Below are 18,720 nucleotides of genomic sequence, written 5' to 3'. Positions count from 1 at the left end.
CTACACCAAACTGGCTCTCCATGTGGAAACTGCAGCTGCTCCCAGCAAACCTTTAAAGGCACCCACATACCCCAGCAGCGGTCCTTCACAATACCTGCAAGAAGGAAACTCGGCCCAGCAAGCCCCGAGAGCCAGACTAAATGATCTTGAGGGCCGTAAATGGCCCTCGGGCCTGACGTTCCCCACCCCTGTCATAGGATTTTTGCAGGCAAGAGAAGTTCAGAGGTGGTTTGCCTGCCTCTGCATAGCAAACCTGCACTTCCTTGGTGGTCTCCCATCCAAGGAGTTAACCAGCTTAGCTTCTGTGATCTGACGCGATTAGGCACCGAGGTTAGGACACTCCGGTGATCTGGTTTCTTTCCAGCAAGCCTGTTTTCTTAAGCACCAGGTTGCTAACAGTAGAATTTGCCAGAAAAGACCATTTATTTAATTATTTCCCCTCTAGCGGGGGAAAAAAAAGTCAGGATCTCTACTAGAAAGAATTAGCTGTAAGTCTGGATACTTGCGAGCCGTCCAATTATTTTGGGCCAGCGGCTTCTGGGATGCCTCTCGTGAAACCCTGATAGCATCAGCTATCCCGAATGAATTGGAAGCGTGCCACCGTCAACGTGTGCTTGAGAATTGTGCTCTCAGGCGTCACTCATAAATACAAATCTCCCTTTCTCACAATACAAGAACTCGTGGGCATTCGATGAAATTGCTGAGCAGACAGGTTGAAACGGATAAAAGGAAGTCCTTCTTCACCCAAAGGGTGATTAACATGTGGAATTCACTGCCACAGGAGGGGGTGGCGGCCACAAGCATAGCCACCTTCAAGAGGGGTTTAGATAAAAATATGGAGCAGAGGTCCATCAGTGGCTATTAGCTACAGTGTGTGTGTGTGTGTATAATTTTTTTTGGCCACTGTGTGACACAGAGTGTTGCACTGGATGGGCCATTGGCCTGATCTAACATGGCTTCTCTTATGTTCTTACAAAGGATATGCTGACTTGGGGAAAACTGTGTATCTGGCCCCTCACTTTGGCAGAAATGTATTTGATTACAGGATTACGCTCCGAACTGCAGCGAACCTTTTATCTGTTAATACTTGCAAACGCCCGCTTTGCCTTCGTTGCATATCGATATCCATTTCTTAGCCTTTCGATCGTTAACCACGGAGAGAGCGTTTGGGACGCATGTTTGGCCGGGAAAAGGCACGTCTAAATTTAGGCATGTTGCTTTCTGTAGCTGGTGTGGTACTCTGTGGCGGTGCAGAGCGAAACGCCAGTTGTGTAGACTCGCCGGCGCAAGAAGGCAGCTGATGTAAGTAAGTGACTGTGCAGTCCTAGAACAAATTTCTCTGTGTACCTTAATTGTGTATTGTCAGCTCCCCCTCCCCCCCCACTAATTTTCTGCCTTTTCACCAATTGGTTGATTGATTGATGAGTTCCCGTTACACTCTTCAGCACCTCAAAGCGCTGTGGAAGGGGGTGGACTTCTGAAAGAAGGTAGAAACGCCTAGCTTACCGATTTCAGAAAAGAAAGCCATTTTTATTTGGTAAAAGTTGTGGTTTGGGACTCTGGTTTTTTTAAATTGGTGGCTATTTCAGGTGGCTGATGTCGATACCGTTGCAGGTTCCGTTCTCCTAATCAGCTGCGCTCTAGAGCCGCAGTTTCCATGATAATTTGGCAGAGTATAGGGATGAGTTTAAGCCGGCACAGGGTGGTAACGCTTCAGTACTGCAGTCCGAGCTCTCTGCTCACGACCTGAGTTCGATCCCGGCGGAAGCTGGGTTCAGGTAGCCGGCTCAAGGTTGACTCAGCCTTCCATCCTTCCGAGGTTGGTAAAATGAGTACGCAGCTTGCTGGGGGAGGGGGGAGTGTAGATGACTGGGGAAGGCAATGGCAAACCACCCTGTAAAAAGTCTGCCATTAAAATGTGATGCAACGTCACCGCAGAGTCGGAAACAACTGGTGCTTGCACAGGGGACTACCTTTACCTTTAACGTAAGTGCCATGAAGTATTCTTCATTAAACTGCTGGAGTAACAGTTTCTTTCTCTAATCCCCGGATTCTCGAGCAGTTTTGAGAGGCAGTTCCATAACTTGCCAGCTCTTGGGCAGCTGACTGAATCCATGATCAAAATTTTAATCGGTCTCCTTGCTGAAGCAGTGCATGCTTGTATTCCTAAAGTGTGTTGCACACAGAAAGAAATGTATTACGTTGATCAGCAGAAGTGAGAGCTTGGAAGTTCCCAGGTCAAAACTCCTCCGCTGGTTACTCACTGGGAAACTTTGAAAGTTGCCACCCGTAATCCCAGCAATACTATAGGATGATAATAACATGGTCCTACCTTAAAGGGTTAGTGTACAGGTTGCCGAGAGAGACTAAGCGAAGCATTTTGAGGAAACGAGAAAAGTGGTTTATAGATATTACGTGGGATTTGGTGTTTTCACTTTTACTTTGTACTAAATTATATCGACAAACCAAGCAACCTGGCAGTTTGGTACGCTAGTCTTTTGCCCTATTTACGGATGACTTACATATCTATCTGTCTTTAAAAAATCAGCCGTCTGACCATTCTTCCTGTTGTGGGGCTGGTTTTTCCATATTCCCAGAGGGAAAGGTATTTGCGCTCCAGAAAAATACCAAATATTTCCTTGCCTCAAAAGTTTGCACTGGGGATATGGTTCAGTTTTTTTGTAGTAACTTCATATTTGGTATTTTCCTGGAGAGCAAGTACTTTTTCTTCTTTGAAAGAAGAAAAACCAGTCCCGCAACAGGAAGAACGGTCAGACGGCTGATTTTTTAAAATAAAAATGTACATGTAAACATATATGAACGTATGAAGCTGCCTTCTACTGAATCAGACCCTGGGTCCATCAAAGTCAGTTTTGTCTACTCAGACTGGCAGCGGCTCTCCAGGTTCTCAAGCTGAGGTTTTTCATGCCTATTTGCCTGGACCCTTTTTAGTTGGAGATGCCGGGGATTGAACCTGGGACCTTCTGCTTCCCAAGCAGATCCTCTACCACTGAGCCACCATCCCTCCCCTACTTTGTATGTATTGTATTGGCAGCCTTCATCATAAAATACCTGCCTGTTTGTCTGTGTGTGGGTTTTATGCAAGACTGGCTGAAGTCCTATAGATATTTTCCTGGGAATAAGCCCCACGGACTAATGTGGGTCTTCCTTCTGAGCAGACTGACTTAGTATGGGTCCCTTATTGTGCCAAGCACTGTTGCATTACTCTCCCTCCCCCCTTTTCTATGGGACTGGTGCAGGACTTCCAGTCAGACTTTTACATATGAACATATGAAGCTGCCTTATACGGAATCAGACCCTTGGTCCATCAAAGTCAGTATTGTCTTCTCAGACTGGCAGCAGCTCTCCAGGGTCTCAAGCTGAGGTTTTTCACACCTCTTTGCCTGGACCCTTTTTTGGAGATGCCAGGGATTGAACCTGGGACCTTCTGCTTCCCAAGCAGATGCTCTACCACTGAGCCACCATCCCTCCCTTAAACAGTCAAGACATTTGAACATATGAAGCTGCCTTATACTGAATCAGACCCTTGGTCCATCAAAGTCAGTATTGTCTTCTCAGACTGGCAGCGGCTCTCTAGGGTCTCAAGCTGAGGCTTTTCACACCTATTTGCCTGGACCCTTTTTTGGAGATGCCAGGGATTGAACCTGGGACCTTCTGCTTACCAAGCAGATGCTCTTCCACTGAGCCACGGTCCCTCCCCTAGCATCTAGGTGGGCAGCCATATTGATCTGAAGCAGTAGAACAAAGCAAGAGTCAAGTGGCACCTTTAAGACCAACCAAGTTTTCTTCAGAATGGAAGCTTTCATGTGCTAGATGACAATAGGGTGGAATGGCGAGCAATCCTACATATAAAGTGGGCAGTGAGTTAGTATGCAGAGTCATGGAAATTATTTATTTATTTATTTCGATTTATATCCCGCCCTACCCCACCGAAGCGGGGTCAAGGCGGCTCACAACACAAAATTCTAACAATAAAACCAAGAATTAAAATACATTAATAATTTACACAATAAAAATAAACACAATTTGTCAGCGTGCTATCCTACAATCGTCCTTAAAATTCAGATATTCAGATGCCGGACAGTTGTATGCCAACCGGAAGAGGACTGTCTTACAGGCTCTGCGGAACTGCCCAAGGTTCCGCAGGGCCCTCACCTCTTCCGGCAGCTGGTTCCACCAGCAGGAGGCTGTGATCGAAAAAGCCCTGTCTCTAGTTGACTTCAGACGGGCCTCCTTCAGACGTGTGTGAAATGTTCTTTAGCAGATTAAAAGAGTCACAGGTTGGGGTCTGGTGTTTGTTAGTTAGTGTTAGCTGGAAATGGAAGGTTCGTTCCAGCAGTGCAAGATTGTTCCCTTTGTCGGCCATGACTTCCACACAGAAACCTTTTGCGCCTTGTGTTTTGCGTTTTAGCCTGCCTCCCGTAGAAGATGGCCTCGTGTCTCTACGAATGCCTCTGTGAGGCCGAACTCGACAAATATTATCCCAACTTCACTGCCCTCGGCTTCCGGAAGATCGACCAGCTGGCCAAGGTCTCCGTGAGAGATTACGCCAAATTGGGGATTCACAGCATGAAGGACCGCAAGCACCTCTTTCAGCTTATTAAAATAATCAAAATCTTGCAGGCAGAAGAGGAAACCGCTAAAAAAACCAAGCAGCGCTTTCAGACAGGGGCTGTCTGCTTCCAGGCTCCCGTTACCAGACCTGGGCCCTGTAGGCAGCTACACTTTGATTCTATCTTGGACAAAAGTGAGGAAGGAAAAGACCCTGAAACCGGATTCTGTAGACTCTCCAGTTGTCCTGCGAGGAAAGATAAAGACGAGTTAGCCACGGTGCTGGGGCATGACCCAGAGTTCAAGAGACACCAGAAGGACCTTAAAAACACCCCCGCCACTTGGACAGAATGCAAGCTAGACTTTCCAGCTATGAATTCGACTAGCAATATTGCCCCTCTGTTGGGGGATACCGAAGCCCCCATTGTCCAAAGGGTAGCTCATATTTCTGGTTATAACTACGGAGTTCCGCATTCGTGCATCAGGTAATAATTGTACATTAGAGGTTCCGGCGCCCCTAGGCCAAGGCCCATTCCCCCGCCCTCCTGTCTCTGCTCACGGCCCGATGACATCATCAGACGTGACGTCATTGGGCCGCAAGAGCGCAGCCTGGCTGGCTCCCTTTGACGCAGGAAGTGTCTTTGGGCATGGGAAGGCGGGTGCGAGGAGGCAGCAGGCGGTGGGTGTGGGGAGGCGGAGGGCACAGGGCAGGCGCGGGGAGAAGGGGTGCCTCCTACTTGGCCTACTCCCACGTGCTGGCCCTGATTGTACGTTTGTGTTCCTTTACATCTGAAGACAGGTGGCCGTTCTTTCCGGCGTCTACACGGGTGGGGGTGCAGAAGGGGAGGGATTGAATTTTACAACCACTGACCCCCCAATTACTATTTTAGGGAACGCATTGCGCATACCTTTCAATTGCATGCTTTAATAACATTGCGTGGTTTCCATTTCCCATATGCCTAGGTGTTTGAAACCTTATTTTTGCAGACCTAATCCCTCTGAGAAAGAAATGCCCTGGACCGAGACTGACAAGATACGGGTGTGTGTCAGAAAACGTCCCCTGGGCTTAAGGGAGGAGCGGCGTGGAGAAGTGAACATCGTCACTGTAGAAGACAAAGAAACTCTCCTGCTTCATGAGAAAAAGGAGGCCGTCGACCTCACCCAGTACATCCTGCAGGTTGGCTTTCTTTAGGGTTCCCCGAAATCTCCTGCTTTGGGTGTTAAATTCTTCATGTGGTGTACGTCAAGCTGCTCCACTTAAGAGTGCAGTCGAATAAGAGATAAAAATAGACTTCATGTTATAGTAACGAAGCAGCTCTTTGTACTCAGCTTTATTTGTTCCACAGTTTCCAGTTCTTTTTTTGTGGGAAGAAGAAGAAACAAAGCAGCGACCACAACCCTAGGGATGGGCACGAACTGGGAAAATTTGGTGTGGTTTGTGGCTGAACCAGGAGGTTTGTTCGAAAACTGAACCGGTACGTGTATTGTACTGGTTCAGTATTGTAATTTGCTCCACCTCTTTCGATTCTCCGCTTCTCCATATACAGCCAACTGGGTGGCCTTGGGTCGGTCACAGCTCTTTCAGAGCTGCTGTTCTCCCAAAAGCAGTTGTCTCAGAGCTCTCTCGACTCCACTTACCTCACAGGACGTCGGTTGTGAGGAGAGGAAGGAGATTGTAAACTGCTTTGTGACTCAAAGTGAAGGGCAGGGCATAAACCTTCTTCCTCTTCCTCGTCCCCCTCTTCTTCCTCTTGTGTGTGTGTGTGTGAAGTCCCATCAAGTCACAGCTGATCTATAAGAACATAAGAGAAGCCATGTTGGATCAGGCCAATGGCCCATCCAGTCCAACACTCTGTGTCACATAAGAACATAAGAGAAGCCATGTTGGATCAGGCCAATGGCCCATCCATTCCAACACTCTGTGTCACATAAGAACATAAGAGAAGCCATGTTGGATCAGGCCAGTGGCCCATCCAGTCCAACACTCTGTGTCACATAAGAACATAAGAGAAGCCATGTTGGATCAGGCCAATGGCCCATCCATTCCAACACTCTGTGTCACACAGTGGCCAAATATATACACACACACACACACACACACACTGTGGCTAATAGCCACTGATGGACCTCTGCTCCATATTTTTATCTAACCCCCTCTTGAAGCTGGCTTTGCTTGTAGCCGCCACCACCTCCTGTGGCAGTGAATTCCACATGTTAATCACCCTTTGGGTGAAGAAGGACTTCCTTTTATCCGTTTTAACCTGTCTAAATATTAAACTCTGGTCTCTCCTAAACAGCATGTACTTTCTGCCATCTATGATGACCTCTGGTGGGGTTCAGGCCCATAGCCAGGGTTTTAAAAGTTCGGGGGCATGTTAAAAAGTCCGGGGGGGTGCATTTCGTGGCTCCCCTCCCCCGGCCACCACTGCCGTGACTCAGGGTGCCTCACTCAGGGCGCCAGACTGATTGGCAGGCCCTTTAAATATCTTGGGAGGGGCAGCAGCTGCTCCTGGGTACCCCTCCCGTGCAATTTAAGTTATGGGGAGAGGAAGGGTGGCCCCCAGCCTCTCAGCTTTTACCCCCGCGGCAGGGGAAGGGATGGTCTGGGGCACCCTAAATGAAGTAAGGGGGTAATAATATAATAATAATAATAATAATAATAATAATAGTAATAATAATAATAATAATAATAATAATAATAATAATAATAATAATAATAATAATAATAATAATAATAATAATAATAATCTCTCTCTCGGCTTGGCTTCGCGAACGAAGATTTAAGAAGGGTGCAGTAGTCCACGTCTGCTGCAGGCTCGCTGGTGGCTGACAAGACCAATGCGGGACAGGCAGGTCCGGCCACAGTGGCTGCAGGGAAAAGTCTGATTAGGGGTTGGTGCTGTAGCAGTGCGATTCTTCCTCAGTCTCCTTTTGTCCTCAAGACCAGCTATGCGTGCGTTCTCAAAGGAAGAGACAGCCTGGTGGATGGTGTGCCTCCATGCTTTGCGATCTGAGGCTAGGTCAGACCACAGGTGATGGTTGATGCGACAGGTGCCAAGGGATTTCTTCAATAAAAAATACTTTTTATTTATATCCCGCCCTCCCCGCCAGGGCAGGCTCAGGGCGGCTCACAACATAAGAGTATAAAATACAATCAAACCATACATAGTAAATTACAGTTTCAATAATAAAATCATCATTAAACCATTAACAACTATATTAAAATTAACATTGTGGTGCTATAACTTAGGTCTTAATAAAATTCAGTGGCTAAAACATGTCCAGCGAAACTTTCTTGGCTCGGTATTAGGTGAAGGCTAGTTTGAAGAGGTAGGTCTTACGGGCCCTGCGGAACTGATCTAAGCACCGCAGGGCCCGTACCTCCTCCGGGAGGCCCCCTGTAGCTACCCTCCCGGTGGGGTTTCCAAAGCAAGAGATGTCCAGAGGTGGTTTGCCATTGCCTGCTTCTGCATACCGGACCTGGACTTCCTCGGGGGCCTCCCATCCAAGTACCCTCCCGGGTTGACCCTATTTAGCCTCCAAGATTCCGGGAGATCAGGTTGGCCTGGGCTTACCCGGCTCAGGAAATATTTAATACCGGTCTGTAATTCGGACAGAAGAGGACACAGATTGCAGCAAAAAGTCCAAAACTTGTAAGTTCTAAAGATTAAAACTCTGGTCTCTCCTAAACAGCACGTACCTTCTGCCTCTCAAAAGGGAAGAAGTTTTGGTCACTGCCTGAGGCTTAAACGCTGAGCGAAGCTGGCCTGGCTGGGCTTCCTACCTAGTGAATTCCCTTTTGCCGGCTTCCTCAGCGCTAGAGGGCAAGGTTCCCAAAGCCCTTCAGGGCACTGGGACACGCTTCTGCCACCCCCCTCCTTTATTCATCCCCCTGGACGTTTTTCCTCCCTTCAGAGAGAAATGATTTTGCTCGCTCACGGTCTTTTCTTCTCTGCCTCCGGTGCTACCCAAGCTCAGATTCCCGCTCTGATTGACAGCAGCAGGAAAGGAAGTCTGTTGTAGAAAAGACTCTTGTCGTCTAGAGAATGAGAACAGCTGTTCAGAATACCGACCGGCGTTTCAGTGGGCTGTGTTCTGCCGTGCTAAACTATGCGCTGTGGTTCCCTCCCTCCAGCTGCCTGCTCCTAGGCACGTTTACTTGGAAGTAAGCCAGTTTGGTGTAGTGGTTAAGTGTGTAGACTTTTATCTGGGAGAACCGGGTTTGATTCCCCACTCCTCCGCTCGCAGCTGCTGGAATGGCCTTGGGTCAGCCATAGCCCTCACATTGTCCTTGAAAGGGCAGCTTCTGGGAGAGCCAGTTTGGTGTAGTGGTTAAGTGTGCGGACTCTTATCTGGGAGAACCGGGTTTGATTCCCCACTCCTCCACTTGCAGCTGCTGTAATGGCCTTGGGTCACCCAAAGCTCTCCTAGGAGTTGTCTTTGCAGCTGCCCTTTCAAAAGCTCTCTCAGCCCCACCTACATCACAGGGTGTCTGTCTCCTGAGAGCCAGTTTGGTGTTGTGGTTAAGTGTGTGGACTCTTATCTGGGAGAACCGGGTTTGATTCCCCACTCCTCCACTTGCAACTGCTGGAATGGCCTTGTGTCAGCCATAGCCCTCACATTGTCCTTGAAAAGGCAGCTTCTGGGAGAGCCAGTTCGGTGTAGGGGTTAAGCGTGTGGACTCTTATCTGGGAGAACCGGGTTTGATTCCCCACTCCTCCACACGCACCTGCTGGAATGGCCTTGGGTCAGCCATAGCCCTCACATTGTCCTTGAAAGGGCAGCTTCTGGGAGAGCCAGTTCGGTGTAGGGGTTAAGTGTGCGGTCTCTTATCTGGGAGAACCAGGTTTGATTCCCCGCTCCTCCACTTGCAACTGCTGAAATGGCCTTAGGTCAGCCATAGCTCTCACAGAGCTGTCCTTGAAAGGGCGGGTTGTGTCAGAGCTCTCTCAGCCCCACTCACCTCACAGGGTGTCTGTTGCAGAGGAGGAAGGGAAATGAGATTGTGAACTGCTCAGAGTGAAGAGCGCGGTATAAATCCAACATTTTCTTCTTCTAGTGGGGGGGAGCTGCCCCAGTTTTGGTGCTTCTCCCAAGAAGGCCCTTTCTCAAATTGCCACCTTCAGTGGCGAGATCTTTTCTGCCAAAGGAAAAGCTGCTACTGGCTAACCAGGGGAAGCTGTTGGAAGGTACGGGGGCTGCTTGCTTATTGAACTGATGGGCTGGATCCAGAAGCCTTGTCCAGCTGTGAACCTGCTCCTCTTGGGGGGGTGAGTATGACCCTCACCCAGAACAGGAGTCACCACAGTTCCTGGGCCAGTCCTTCCATCTACGGTTCTTTTCCTAAGATTTAAGATATTGGATTTATATACCGCCCTCCACTCCAAAGAGTCTCAGAGCGGCTCACAATCTCCTTTACCTTCCCCCCCCCCCCACAACAGACAGCCTGTGAGGTAGATGAAGATATTGGATTTATATCCCGCCCTCCACTCTGAAGAGTCTCAGAGCGGCTCACAATCTCCTTTCCCTTCCTCCCCCACAACAGACACCCTGTGAGGTAGATGAAGATATTGGATTTATATCCCGCCCTCCACTCCAAGGAGTCTAAGAGCGGCTCACCATCTCCTTTCCCTTCCTCCCCCACAACAGACACCCTGTGAGGTAGATGAAGATATTGGATTTATATCCCGCCCTCCACTCCGAAGAGTCTCAGAGTGGCTCACAATCTCCTTTACCTTCCTCCTATACCAACAGGGCAGCCCTCCAGAAGCTAATCTGGAGAACCGAGTTCGACACCCCACTCCTCTTCCATGTAAAGCCAGCGGGGTGACCTTGGGCCAGTCATGGGCATCTCAGAGCTCTCTCAGTCTCACCTGCCTGACAAGGCGACAATTATGGGGAGAGGAAGGAAAGGTGATTGTAAACCTCTCCGAGACTCCTTCGGGTAGAGAAAAGCGGGGTATAAAAACCAACCCTTCTTCTCTTGAAAGCTCTTTTCACCAGACAGCTAGCTTTCAAGAATCGAATCGAGCTTCGACTGTCAAAAGTTTATACACTGAAGATCTTGTTGGTCTGTCAGGTGGCACTGGAATCGAATCTAGCTCTTCTACTGCAGATCTACACAGCTACACTCCTGAAATGGCAGATTGGAGAATCTTTCCTGGCATGGGGAGTCTTTGGGGCCTTCATTCTGATAACAGCGGGCTGCCCATTTATAGTCAAAACACTGGCAACATCTGAATAATGAGAGATCCCTCCAGGGTCATCTAGTCCAACCCCCTGAACAATGCAGGAAACTCACAAATACCTCTCTCTAAATTCACAGGATCCTCAGTGCTGCTAGAATAATACAGTTCTGAACCCTTTTTTCACAATCTAATAAGGCTGGCAAAAATAGTGCAATTAACCTGTTGTCTTTTCTTTCACCTTGATCTCCTTCTTGTTCCCCCCAGTCATCCGTTTTGCATTCAACTTTGACCAGTTTAGCAATTAATTTGGGTTCCTAGCAGCGGAGCCTAAGATTACATAATGTGAAACTGACCTCAAGCAGGAAGCTAAGCTGGCTGCTGCCGACACTGTTGCGTTCCGTTGACCTTATTTGCAAGGGCTTTGCGCTGCTATGTTGAAGCAGGATCATTTCTCAGTCTTTATCGTATTGCCAGAATCAGTCCCTATGCTGATACATTGCTATCAGGACAAGTTTTGACTTGGAGTTTATACAAAGTTTGGGTCCTAGAGAATGCCCGAATAATATACCTGGACCCTTTCCTGCTGATCTTTTTTTTTTTATAATTCCCTACTGTTTTGTTTCGATTCCAGAGCCTTCTGCTCTATTGTATCCCTTAGCCTGAAGCTAGGTTTGCCAACCTCCAGGTGCAGCCTAGTGATCTCCTGGAATGAGAACAATTCTTCTCCAGACTACGGAGATCAGTTCCCCTGGAACATAAGAACATAAGAGAACAAAAGAGAAGCCATGTTGGATCAGGCCAGTGGCCCATCCAGTCCAACACTCTGTCTCATAAGAACAGAAGACAAGCCATGTTGAATCAGGCCAGTGGCCCATCCAGTCCAAAACTCTGTGTCACATAAGAACATAAGAGAAGCCCTGTTGGATCAGGCCAGTGGTCCATCTAGTCCAACACTCTGTGTCACATAAGAACAGAAGAGAAGCCATGTTGGATCAGGCCATTGGCCCATCCAGTCCAACACTCTGTGTCACATAAGAACAGAAGAGAAGCCATGTTGGATCAGGCCAGTGGTCCATCCAGTCCAACACTCTGTGTCACATAAGAACATAAGAGAAGCCATGTTGGATCAGGCCAGTGGCCCATCCAGTCCAACACTCTGTGTCACATAAGAACAGAAGAGAAGCCATGTTGGATCAGGCCAATGGCCCATCCAGTCCAACACTCTGTGTCACATAAGAACAGAAGAGAAGCCATGTTGGATCAGGCCAATGGCCCATCCAGTTCAACACTCTGTGTCACATAAGAACATAAGACAAGCCCTGTTGGATCAGGCCAGTGGCCCATCCAGTCCAACACTCTGTGTCACATAAGAACAGAAGAGAAGCCATGTTGGTTCAGGCCAGTGGCCCATCCAGTCCAACACTCTGTGTCACATAAGAACAGAAGAGAAGCCATGTTGGATCAGGCCAATGGCCCATCCAGTTCAACACTCTGTGTCACATAAGAACATAAGACAAGCCCTGTTGGATCAAGCCAGTGGCCCATCCAGTCCAACACTGTGTTACATAAGAACAGAAGACAAGCCATGTTGGATCAGGCCAGTGGCCCATCGAGTCCAACACTCTGTGTCACATAAGAACAGAAGAGAAGCCATGTTGGATCAGGCCAATGGCCCATCCAGTCCAGCACTCTGTGTCACATAAGAACAGAAGAGAAGCCATGTTGGATCAGGCCAATGGCCCATCCAGTCCAGCACTGTGTCCACAGTGACCAAAACCTCCAGGTGCCATCAGGAGGCCCATCAGTGGGGCCAGGACACTAGAAGCCCTCCCACTGTTGCTCCTCCCCCCAAGAAAACAGCATCGCTTGTCCCAGTCAGAAAGTTCCATCTATATCATGTCTCATTCTTGGCTTAAAGAAGTTTTGCTATTAGTCACAGGGTATTGATGGAACTCTCTGTCTGGGGCAGTGATGCTCTGTATTTTTGGTGCTTGGGAGGGGGGCAACAGTGGGAGGGCTTCTAGTATCCTGGCCTCTCTGGTGGACCTCCAGATGGCACCTGGTTTTTTGGCCATTGTATGACACAGAGTGTTGGACTGGATGGGCCACTGCCATGATCCAACAGGGCTTCTCTTATATTCTTATGTTTGGGGCAAGTGATGCTGTCTTCTTGGTGCTTGGGGGGGGCATAGTGGGAGGGAGGGCTGCTGGAGTTCTGGCCCCACTGATGGACCTCCTGATGGCACTTGGTTTTTTTGGCCACTGTATGACACAGAGTGTTAGACTGGATGGGCCACTGGCCTGATCCAACGTGGCTTTTCTTAAGTTGCTACACTGGACACAACCCCCCAGGAAATTCTCTGTGAGCCTAATTGAAGAGGAGCTCCACATCTATGCTTTTACACAGCTTCTTTTCATTTTTGTGGGGTTCTCATAAAAGTTTCCTCATGCTTTGTGCCTGTCGTTATGAAAGCTTCAAGGTCAGCCGAGCGGGCGGAGTACTCCCTCCATTTCAAGAGACCAGACTAGTATAGAAATGTGTCTTTATTGTTTACCCGTGGCTGGAAAATGTGAACGTTTTGGGAACAGCCGGCTCTTATGGGAAGCGACGGTGGCTCAGTGGTAGAGCATCTGCTTGGTAAGCAGAAGGTCCCAGGTTCAATCCCCGGCACCTCCAACTAGAAAGGATCCAGGCAAATAGGTGTGAATAACCTCCGCTTGAGACCCTGGAGAGCCATGAATGGGGCTGTGGCTCAGTGGTAGAGCATCTGCTTGGTAAGCAGAAGGTCCCAGGTTCAATCCCCGGCATCTCCAACTAAAAAGGGTCCAGGCAAGTAGGCATGAATAACCTTAGCTTGAGGCCCTGGAGAGCCATGAATGGGGCTGTGGCTCAGTGGTAGAGCATCTGCTTGGTAAGCAGAAGGTCCCAGGTTCAATCCCCAGCATCTCCAACTAGAAAGGATCCAGGCAAATAGGTGTGAATAACCTCCGCTTGAGACCCTGGAGAGCCATGAATGGGGCTGTGGCTCAGTGGTAGAGCATCTGCTTGGTAAGCAGAAGGTCCCAGGTTCAATCCCCGGCATCTCCAACTAAAAAGGGTCCAGGCAAGTAGGCATGAATAACCTCAGCTTGAGGCTCTGGAGAGCCATGAATGGGGCTGTGGCTCAGTGGTAGAGCATCTGCTTGGTAAGCAGAAGGTCCCAGGTTCAATCCCTGGCATCGCCAAAAAAGGGTCCAGGCAAATAGGTGTGAAAAATCTCAGCTGGAGACCCTGGAGAGCCGCTGCCAGTCTGAGTAGACAAGACTGACTTTGATGGACCGAGGGGGGTCTGATTCAGTGTAAGGCAGCTTCATATGTTCTTCACAACATAATAATGCGCAGCTTCACCTGGGTGCTGATCGATGCTGTGCTTTCTTTCCAGCGGTATCTTCACGATAGATTTGAATCGAGCAGACGAGGATTTCTTTTCCCTTATTCTGTTTGCTCAGTCCCTTTCTTTATTGTGGCCAGACCCCGGGTGCTTCTATAACGTGGGCTGAACTTATCCATGCGGGGTCTAGGACAGGAGTTCCCAACATCCCTGCAGGCACCTTTGGAATCCGGACACGGGGAGGGGGGGGGCAATCACAAAATGACTGCTGCAGGAGGTGGAATCGGCTAAAAAATGGCTGCTACAGGAAGTGGAAACAACTGTAAATTGGCTGCTACGGGAGGCGGGGCCAACCACACAATGTCAGGGTGTGAGGGTATGCAAATCCAGGGCGTTTTTTGTAGCAGGAACACACAGGAATGCAGTTCTGGCTGACTTGGTGTCAGGGGACTGGCCTAATATGCAGATGAGTCCCTGCTGGGCTTTTCCGACGAGAAAGCCCAGCGTGAAACAATGGTGACATCAGGGGGTGTGGCCTAATATGCGAATGAGTTCCTAATGCAAAAAAGAAAAGTGCCTTGTGCATATCTAATAGTAGCTCTTCAGCAGATTTCCAATGGCCAGTCAGAAGTCCGGGCAAAAAGCCCCACCCACTTTCTGAAGACTCTTGACCGACACCAGCAAAGGTGTTGGCAGGCACCAAGACGCCCTTGGGTGCCCACAATAGGGGCCCTTTGTTTAAGCATTCAGATTTGTCCTAGTTTTGAACGGGGACTGCATCTCAGGCTGTATGTTTTGCAACCAGGGCAGGTGAAAGGAGGGGCGCTCCTTCTCACGTCAAACATCCCTTTTGCTTTTCCAGCATGTGTTTTACTTTGACGAGGTCTTTGGGGAGGCGTGTTCCAATCGCGACGTGTACATGAAGACTGCTCATCCTCTCATTCAGCACATTTTCAATGGGTAGGGCCTCATCGTGTGCCTTTTGCTTATGGTAAAGCCTCTGTTGTTTTTTGCATGCCACTCGTTTTATGTTCCTGCTTCTTCCTTGTTTTTGCTTTCATACAGACTTTCACAAGCATAACCTCTTGCACATTATCCCATTACAGCAGCTAGAGCAGAAGACCCCGAGCAACCGGCTGTCATCTGCCTCTCCTTCTCCCGCTCTCTTGCTTCCTTCTTTGTAACAGCTTGCTCTGCTCGATCACACAGGAGTTACAGACCAAAACCGCTATTTTCTCAATTGGCTGAGGCTCCTCCCTTGGGAAGGCAGTGGGGGGAAAAACAGCTTGCTTTCCCAGGCCATCACAATCACACAGCAGGGCTACTTAGCCAAGCCTCTCTTCCTTCTATTGGCTGTGGCTCCCCCCCTCCTGATCCCTTGGGAAGGCAGTGGGGGGAAAAACAGCTTGCTTTGCCAGGCCGTCACAATCACACAGCAGGGCTACTTAGCCAAGCCTCTCTTCCTTCTATTGGCTGAAGCTCCCCCCTCCTGATCCCTTGGGAAGGCAGTGGGGGGAAAAACAGCTTGCTTTGCCAGGCCAGCACAATCACACAACAGGGCTACTTAGCCAAACCTCTCTTCCTTCTATTGGCTGAGGCTCCCCCCGGTCCCTTGGGAAGGCAGTGGGGGGGAAAACAGCTTGCTTTGCCAGGCCATCACAATCACACAGCAGGGCTACTTAGCCAAGCTTCTCTTCCTTCTATTGGCTGAGGCTCCCCCCCCTCCTGGTCCCTTGGGAAGGCAGTGGGGGGAAAAACAGCTTGCTTTGCCAGGTCATCACAATCACACAGCAGGGCTACTTAGCCAAGCTTCTCTTCCTTCTATTGGCTGAGGCTCCCCCCCCTCCTGGTCCCTTGGGGAAGGCAGGAAAGAGCCAGAGCTTCATTTGCCCTGTTCCCTGGATCCCATGGGAGAAATACAAAGAAAGTGCCTAAGACCAACGAGTGCTAATGTTTTAAGCATGTTTTAAGGGGGTTTTCTTTTAGAAAAAACAAATCCTTAATTGTGTTTCTCTGTGTCCTTTAGAAAGTTTATATCTCTGCTATCTAATCTTAAACAGGTAGACACATGGCCTGGCCCAACATGGCCAGGCTTGACAAGGTGTCTCATTTATGTCTGATCCAGCCCTTCGACACCCCTGAGCTAGAGTTCTGAACTGTGAATGGGTCCCTATGCTTACCTTCAATACTTCTTTGCAAAGAAGTGTCACAAATGTGGGCTGGGAGGCGAACTCTGCCAAGTGTCCACAGCCACGCACATGGCTGAGCTGTCTGGCCGACAGCGTCCTTCATCAAAGGGTGGAGGAAGCTACGAGGGGCTTGGCCATACTTAATACTGACCAAGAGGCAAGAGATGGTGGGTGGGGCGAGGGTGGTGGGGACCTTGGGAAGTGACCAGGTCCTGCTAGAATTCCTTTTCATAGAATCACAGAGTTGGAAGGCCCTCAAGGGTCATCTAGTCCAACCCTCTGAACAATGCAAGAAACTCACAAACACCTCCCCCTAAATTCACAGGATCCTCAGTGCTGCCAGATGGCCATCTAGCCTCTGCTTTGAGTCCCCATATTGCAGGGAAAAGCAGCGCAAAAAGGGTAGGAAACATCCCATTGCTATCAAAATGGCACTTAAGAACTTCCCTGAGCTATCAAAGGCAGTGTGGCGTGCTGTTCGTCTAGCCTCTGTTTAAAAACCACCAAGGAAGGAGAGCCCTCCACCTCCCGAGGAGGAAGCCTGTTAGAATCATAGAAGAGTTGGAAGGGACCTCCAGGGCCATCTAGTCCAACCCCCTGAACAATGCAAGAAACTCACAAACACCTCCCCCTAAATTCACAGGATCCTCAGTGCTGCCAGATGGCCATCTAGCCTCTGTTTCAAAACCTCCAAGGAAGGAGAGCCCACCACCTCCCGAGGAGGAAGCCTGTTAGAATCATAGAAGAGTTGGAAGGGACCTCCAGGGCCATCTAGTCCAACCCCCTGAACAATGCAAGAAACTCACAAACACCTCCCCCTAAATTCACAGGATCCTCAGTGCTGCCAGATGGCCATCTAGCCTCTGTTTCAAAACCTCCAAGGAAGGAGAGCCCACCACCTCCCGAGGAGGAAGCCTGTTAGAATCATAGAAGAGTTGGAAGGGACCTCCAGGGCCATCTAGTCCAACCCCCTGAACAATGCAAGAAACTCACAAACACCTTCCCCTAAATTCACAGGATCCTCAGTGCTGCCAGATGGCCATCTAGCCTCTGTTTCAAAACCTCCAAGGAAGGAGAGCCCACCACCTCCCGAGGAGGAAGCCTGTTCCACCGAGGAACCGCGCTAACGGTCAGGAAGTTCTTCCTAATGCTGAGCCGGAAACTCTTTTGATTTAATTTCAACCCGTTGGTTCTGGTCCTAACTTTTGGAGCCACAGAGAACAATTTTGCTGTGGGGGATCAAGAAAGTTTGTAGCTGCACATTTCAGTAGGGCAGATTTTAATAAACTCAGAGGCACGATGATAATTATTCCACGGGCAAGACTGCTGGAAGGGAAAGGATCAAGTGAGGGGTGGGCTCTCCTAACACAAGAGCTCTTACCAGCTCAAACCATCACTGTTCCAACAAGAAGGAAATGTGGAAGACTCCCTCTTGGCTTCCTGACGCCCTCAGCAAGAGAATTTCAGAGAGTAGCTGTGTAAAGAAAAGCTGGATTCTAATCCTCTAGTACAGTGTTTCCCATTTGCAGGGTCATGACCCAGCCACGGTCACGGACCTCTCCATACCAGGTCTCGGGGAGCCGGCAAAGACAGATTCTGGGCTCCCCTCACCATTTAAACACCCACCGGGGTGTATAAATGCGGGGTGGGGGGGAAATTGCCTGCCTTCGCCGTCTCCCCACCAGGCGGGGTGATCGCAAAGGCAGCTCTCAGACTCCCCCCCCCCCATCTAAACACCCCCAGTGGGGTGTTTAAAAGGGGGGGGGGGTAAGCAGATTGCCTGCCTTTGCCGTCTCCCCGCCAGGTGGAGAGAGATGATTCCCTGTCTCCTGGCTCCACCCCCAAAGTCTCCTGGCTTCACCCCTAAATTTTAGTGGGCCAGGAAGGAACAGTTTAAAAATAACCGGGCCACGAGGGAGGGGGAGTTTTAGAAGCCCTGCTCTAGCAGCATAGACACCCACAAGATTTTCAAAGTGTGAGCTCTGTTTGTCAGACACCAGGATGCAAATCTAGCCCTCCAGCAAGATGAATATATTGGATTTATATCCCGCCCTCCACTCCGAAGAGTCTCAGAGCGGCCCACAATCTCCTTTACCTTCCTCCTCCACAACAGACACCCTGTGAGGTAGATGAAGATATTGGATTTATATCCCGCCCTCCACTCCGAAGAGTCTCAGAGCGGCTCAAAATCTCCTTTCCCTTCCTCCCCTACAACAGACACCCTGTGAGGTAGATGAAGATATTGGATTTATATCCTGCCCTCCACTCCAAAGAGTCTCAGAGCGGCTCACAATCTCCTTTACCTTCCTCCCCCACAACAGACACTCTGTGAGGTAGATGAAGATATTGGATTTATATTGCGCCCTCCACTCCGAAGAGTCTCAGAGCGGCTCACAATCT

At 49.4% G+C, this 18,720-nt stretch overlaps 1 protein-coding gene and 1 non-coding gene across 2 annotated transcripts in view; both read left to right on the top strand.

Moving 5' to 3' along the window:
- The window catches only part of KIF24 (kinesin family member 24), an 85,458-nt gene that overhangs the window by 26,392 nt on the left and 40,346 nt on the right, over nucleotides 1-18,720 (top strand). The window contains exons 3-5 of the mRNA XM_060236611.1: nucleotides 4,433-5,057; nucleotides 5,560-5,749; nucleotides 14,994-15,091. Of these exons, the coding sequence (XP_060092594.1) occupies nucleotides 4,450-5,057; nucleotides 5,560-5,749; nucleotides 14,994-15,091 (896 nt within the window). The 5' untranslated portion in view covers nucleotides 4,433-4,449. The remainder of the gene's footprint in view (nucleotides 1-4,432; nucleotides 5,058-5,559; nucleotides 5,750-14,993; nucleotides 15,092-18,720) is intronic.
- TRNAT-GGU (transfer RNA threonine (anticodon GGU)) lies at nucleotides 13,916-13,985 on the top strand. Its single transcript has one exon. It is a non-coding gene; the product is annotated as a tRNA-Thr (tRNA).

The sequence above is a fragment of the Heteronotia binoei genome, chromosome 4, assembly GCF_032191835.1.
Source record: "Heteronotia binoei isolate CCM8104 ecotype False Entrance Well chromosome 4, APGP_CSIRO_Hbin_v1, whole genome shotgun sequence".
In the NCBI taxonomy this organism is placed as follows: Eukaryota; Metazoa; Chordata; class Lepidosauria; order Squamata; family Gekkonidae; genus Heteronotia; species Heteronotia binoei.
This window is presented reverse-complemented; position numbering and strand designations above follow the sequence as displayed.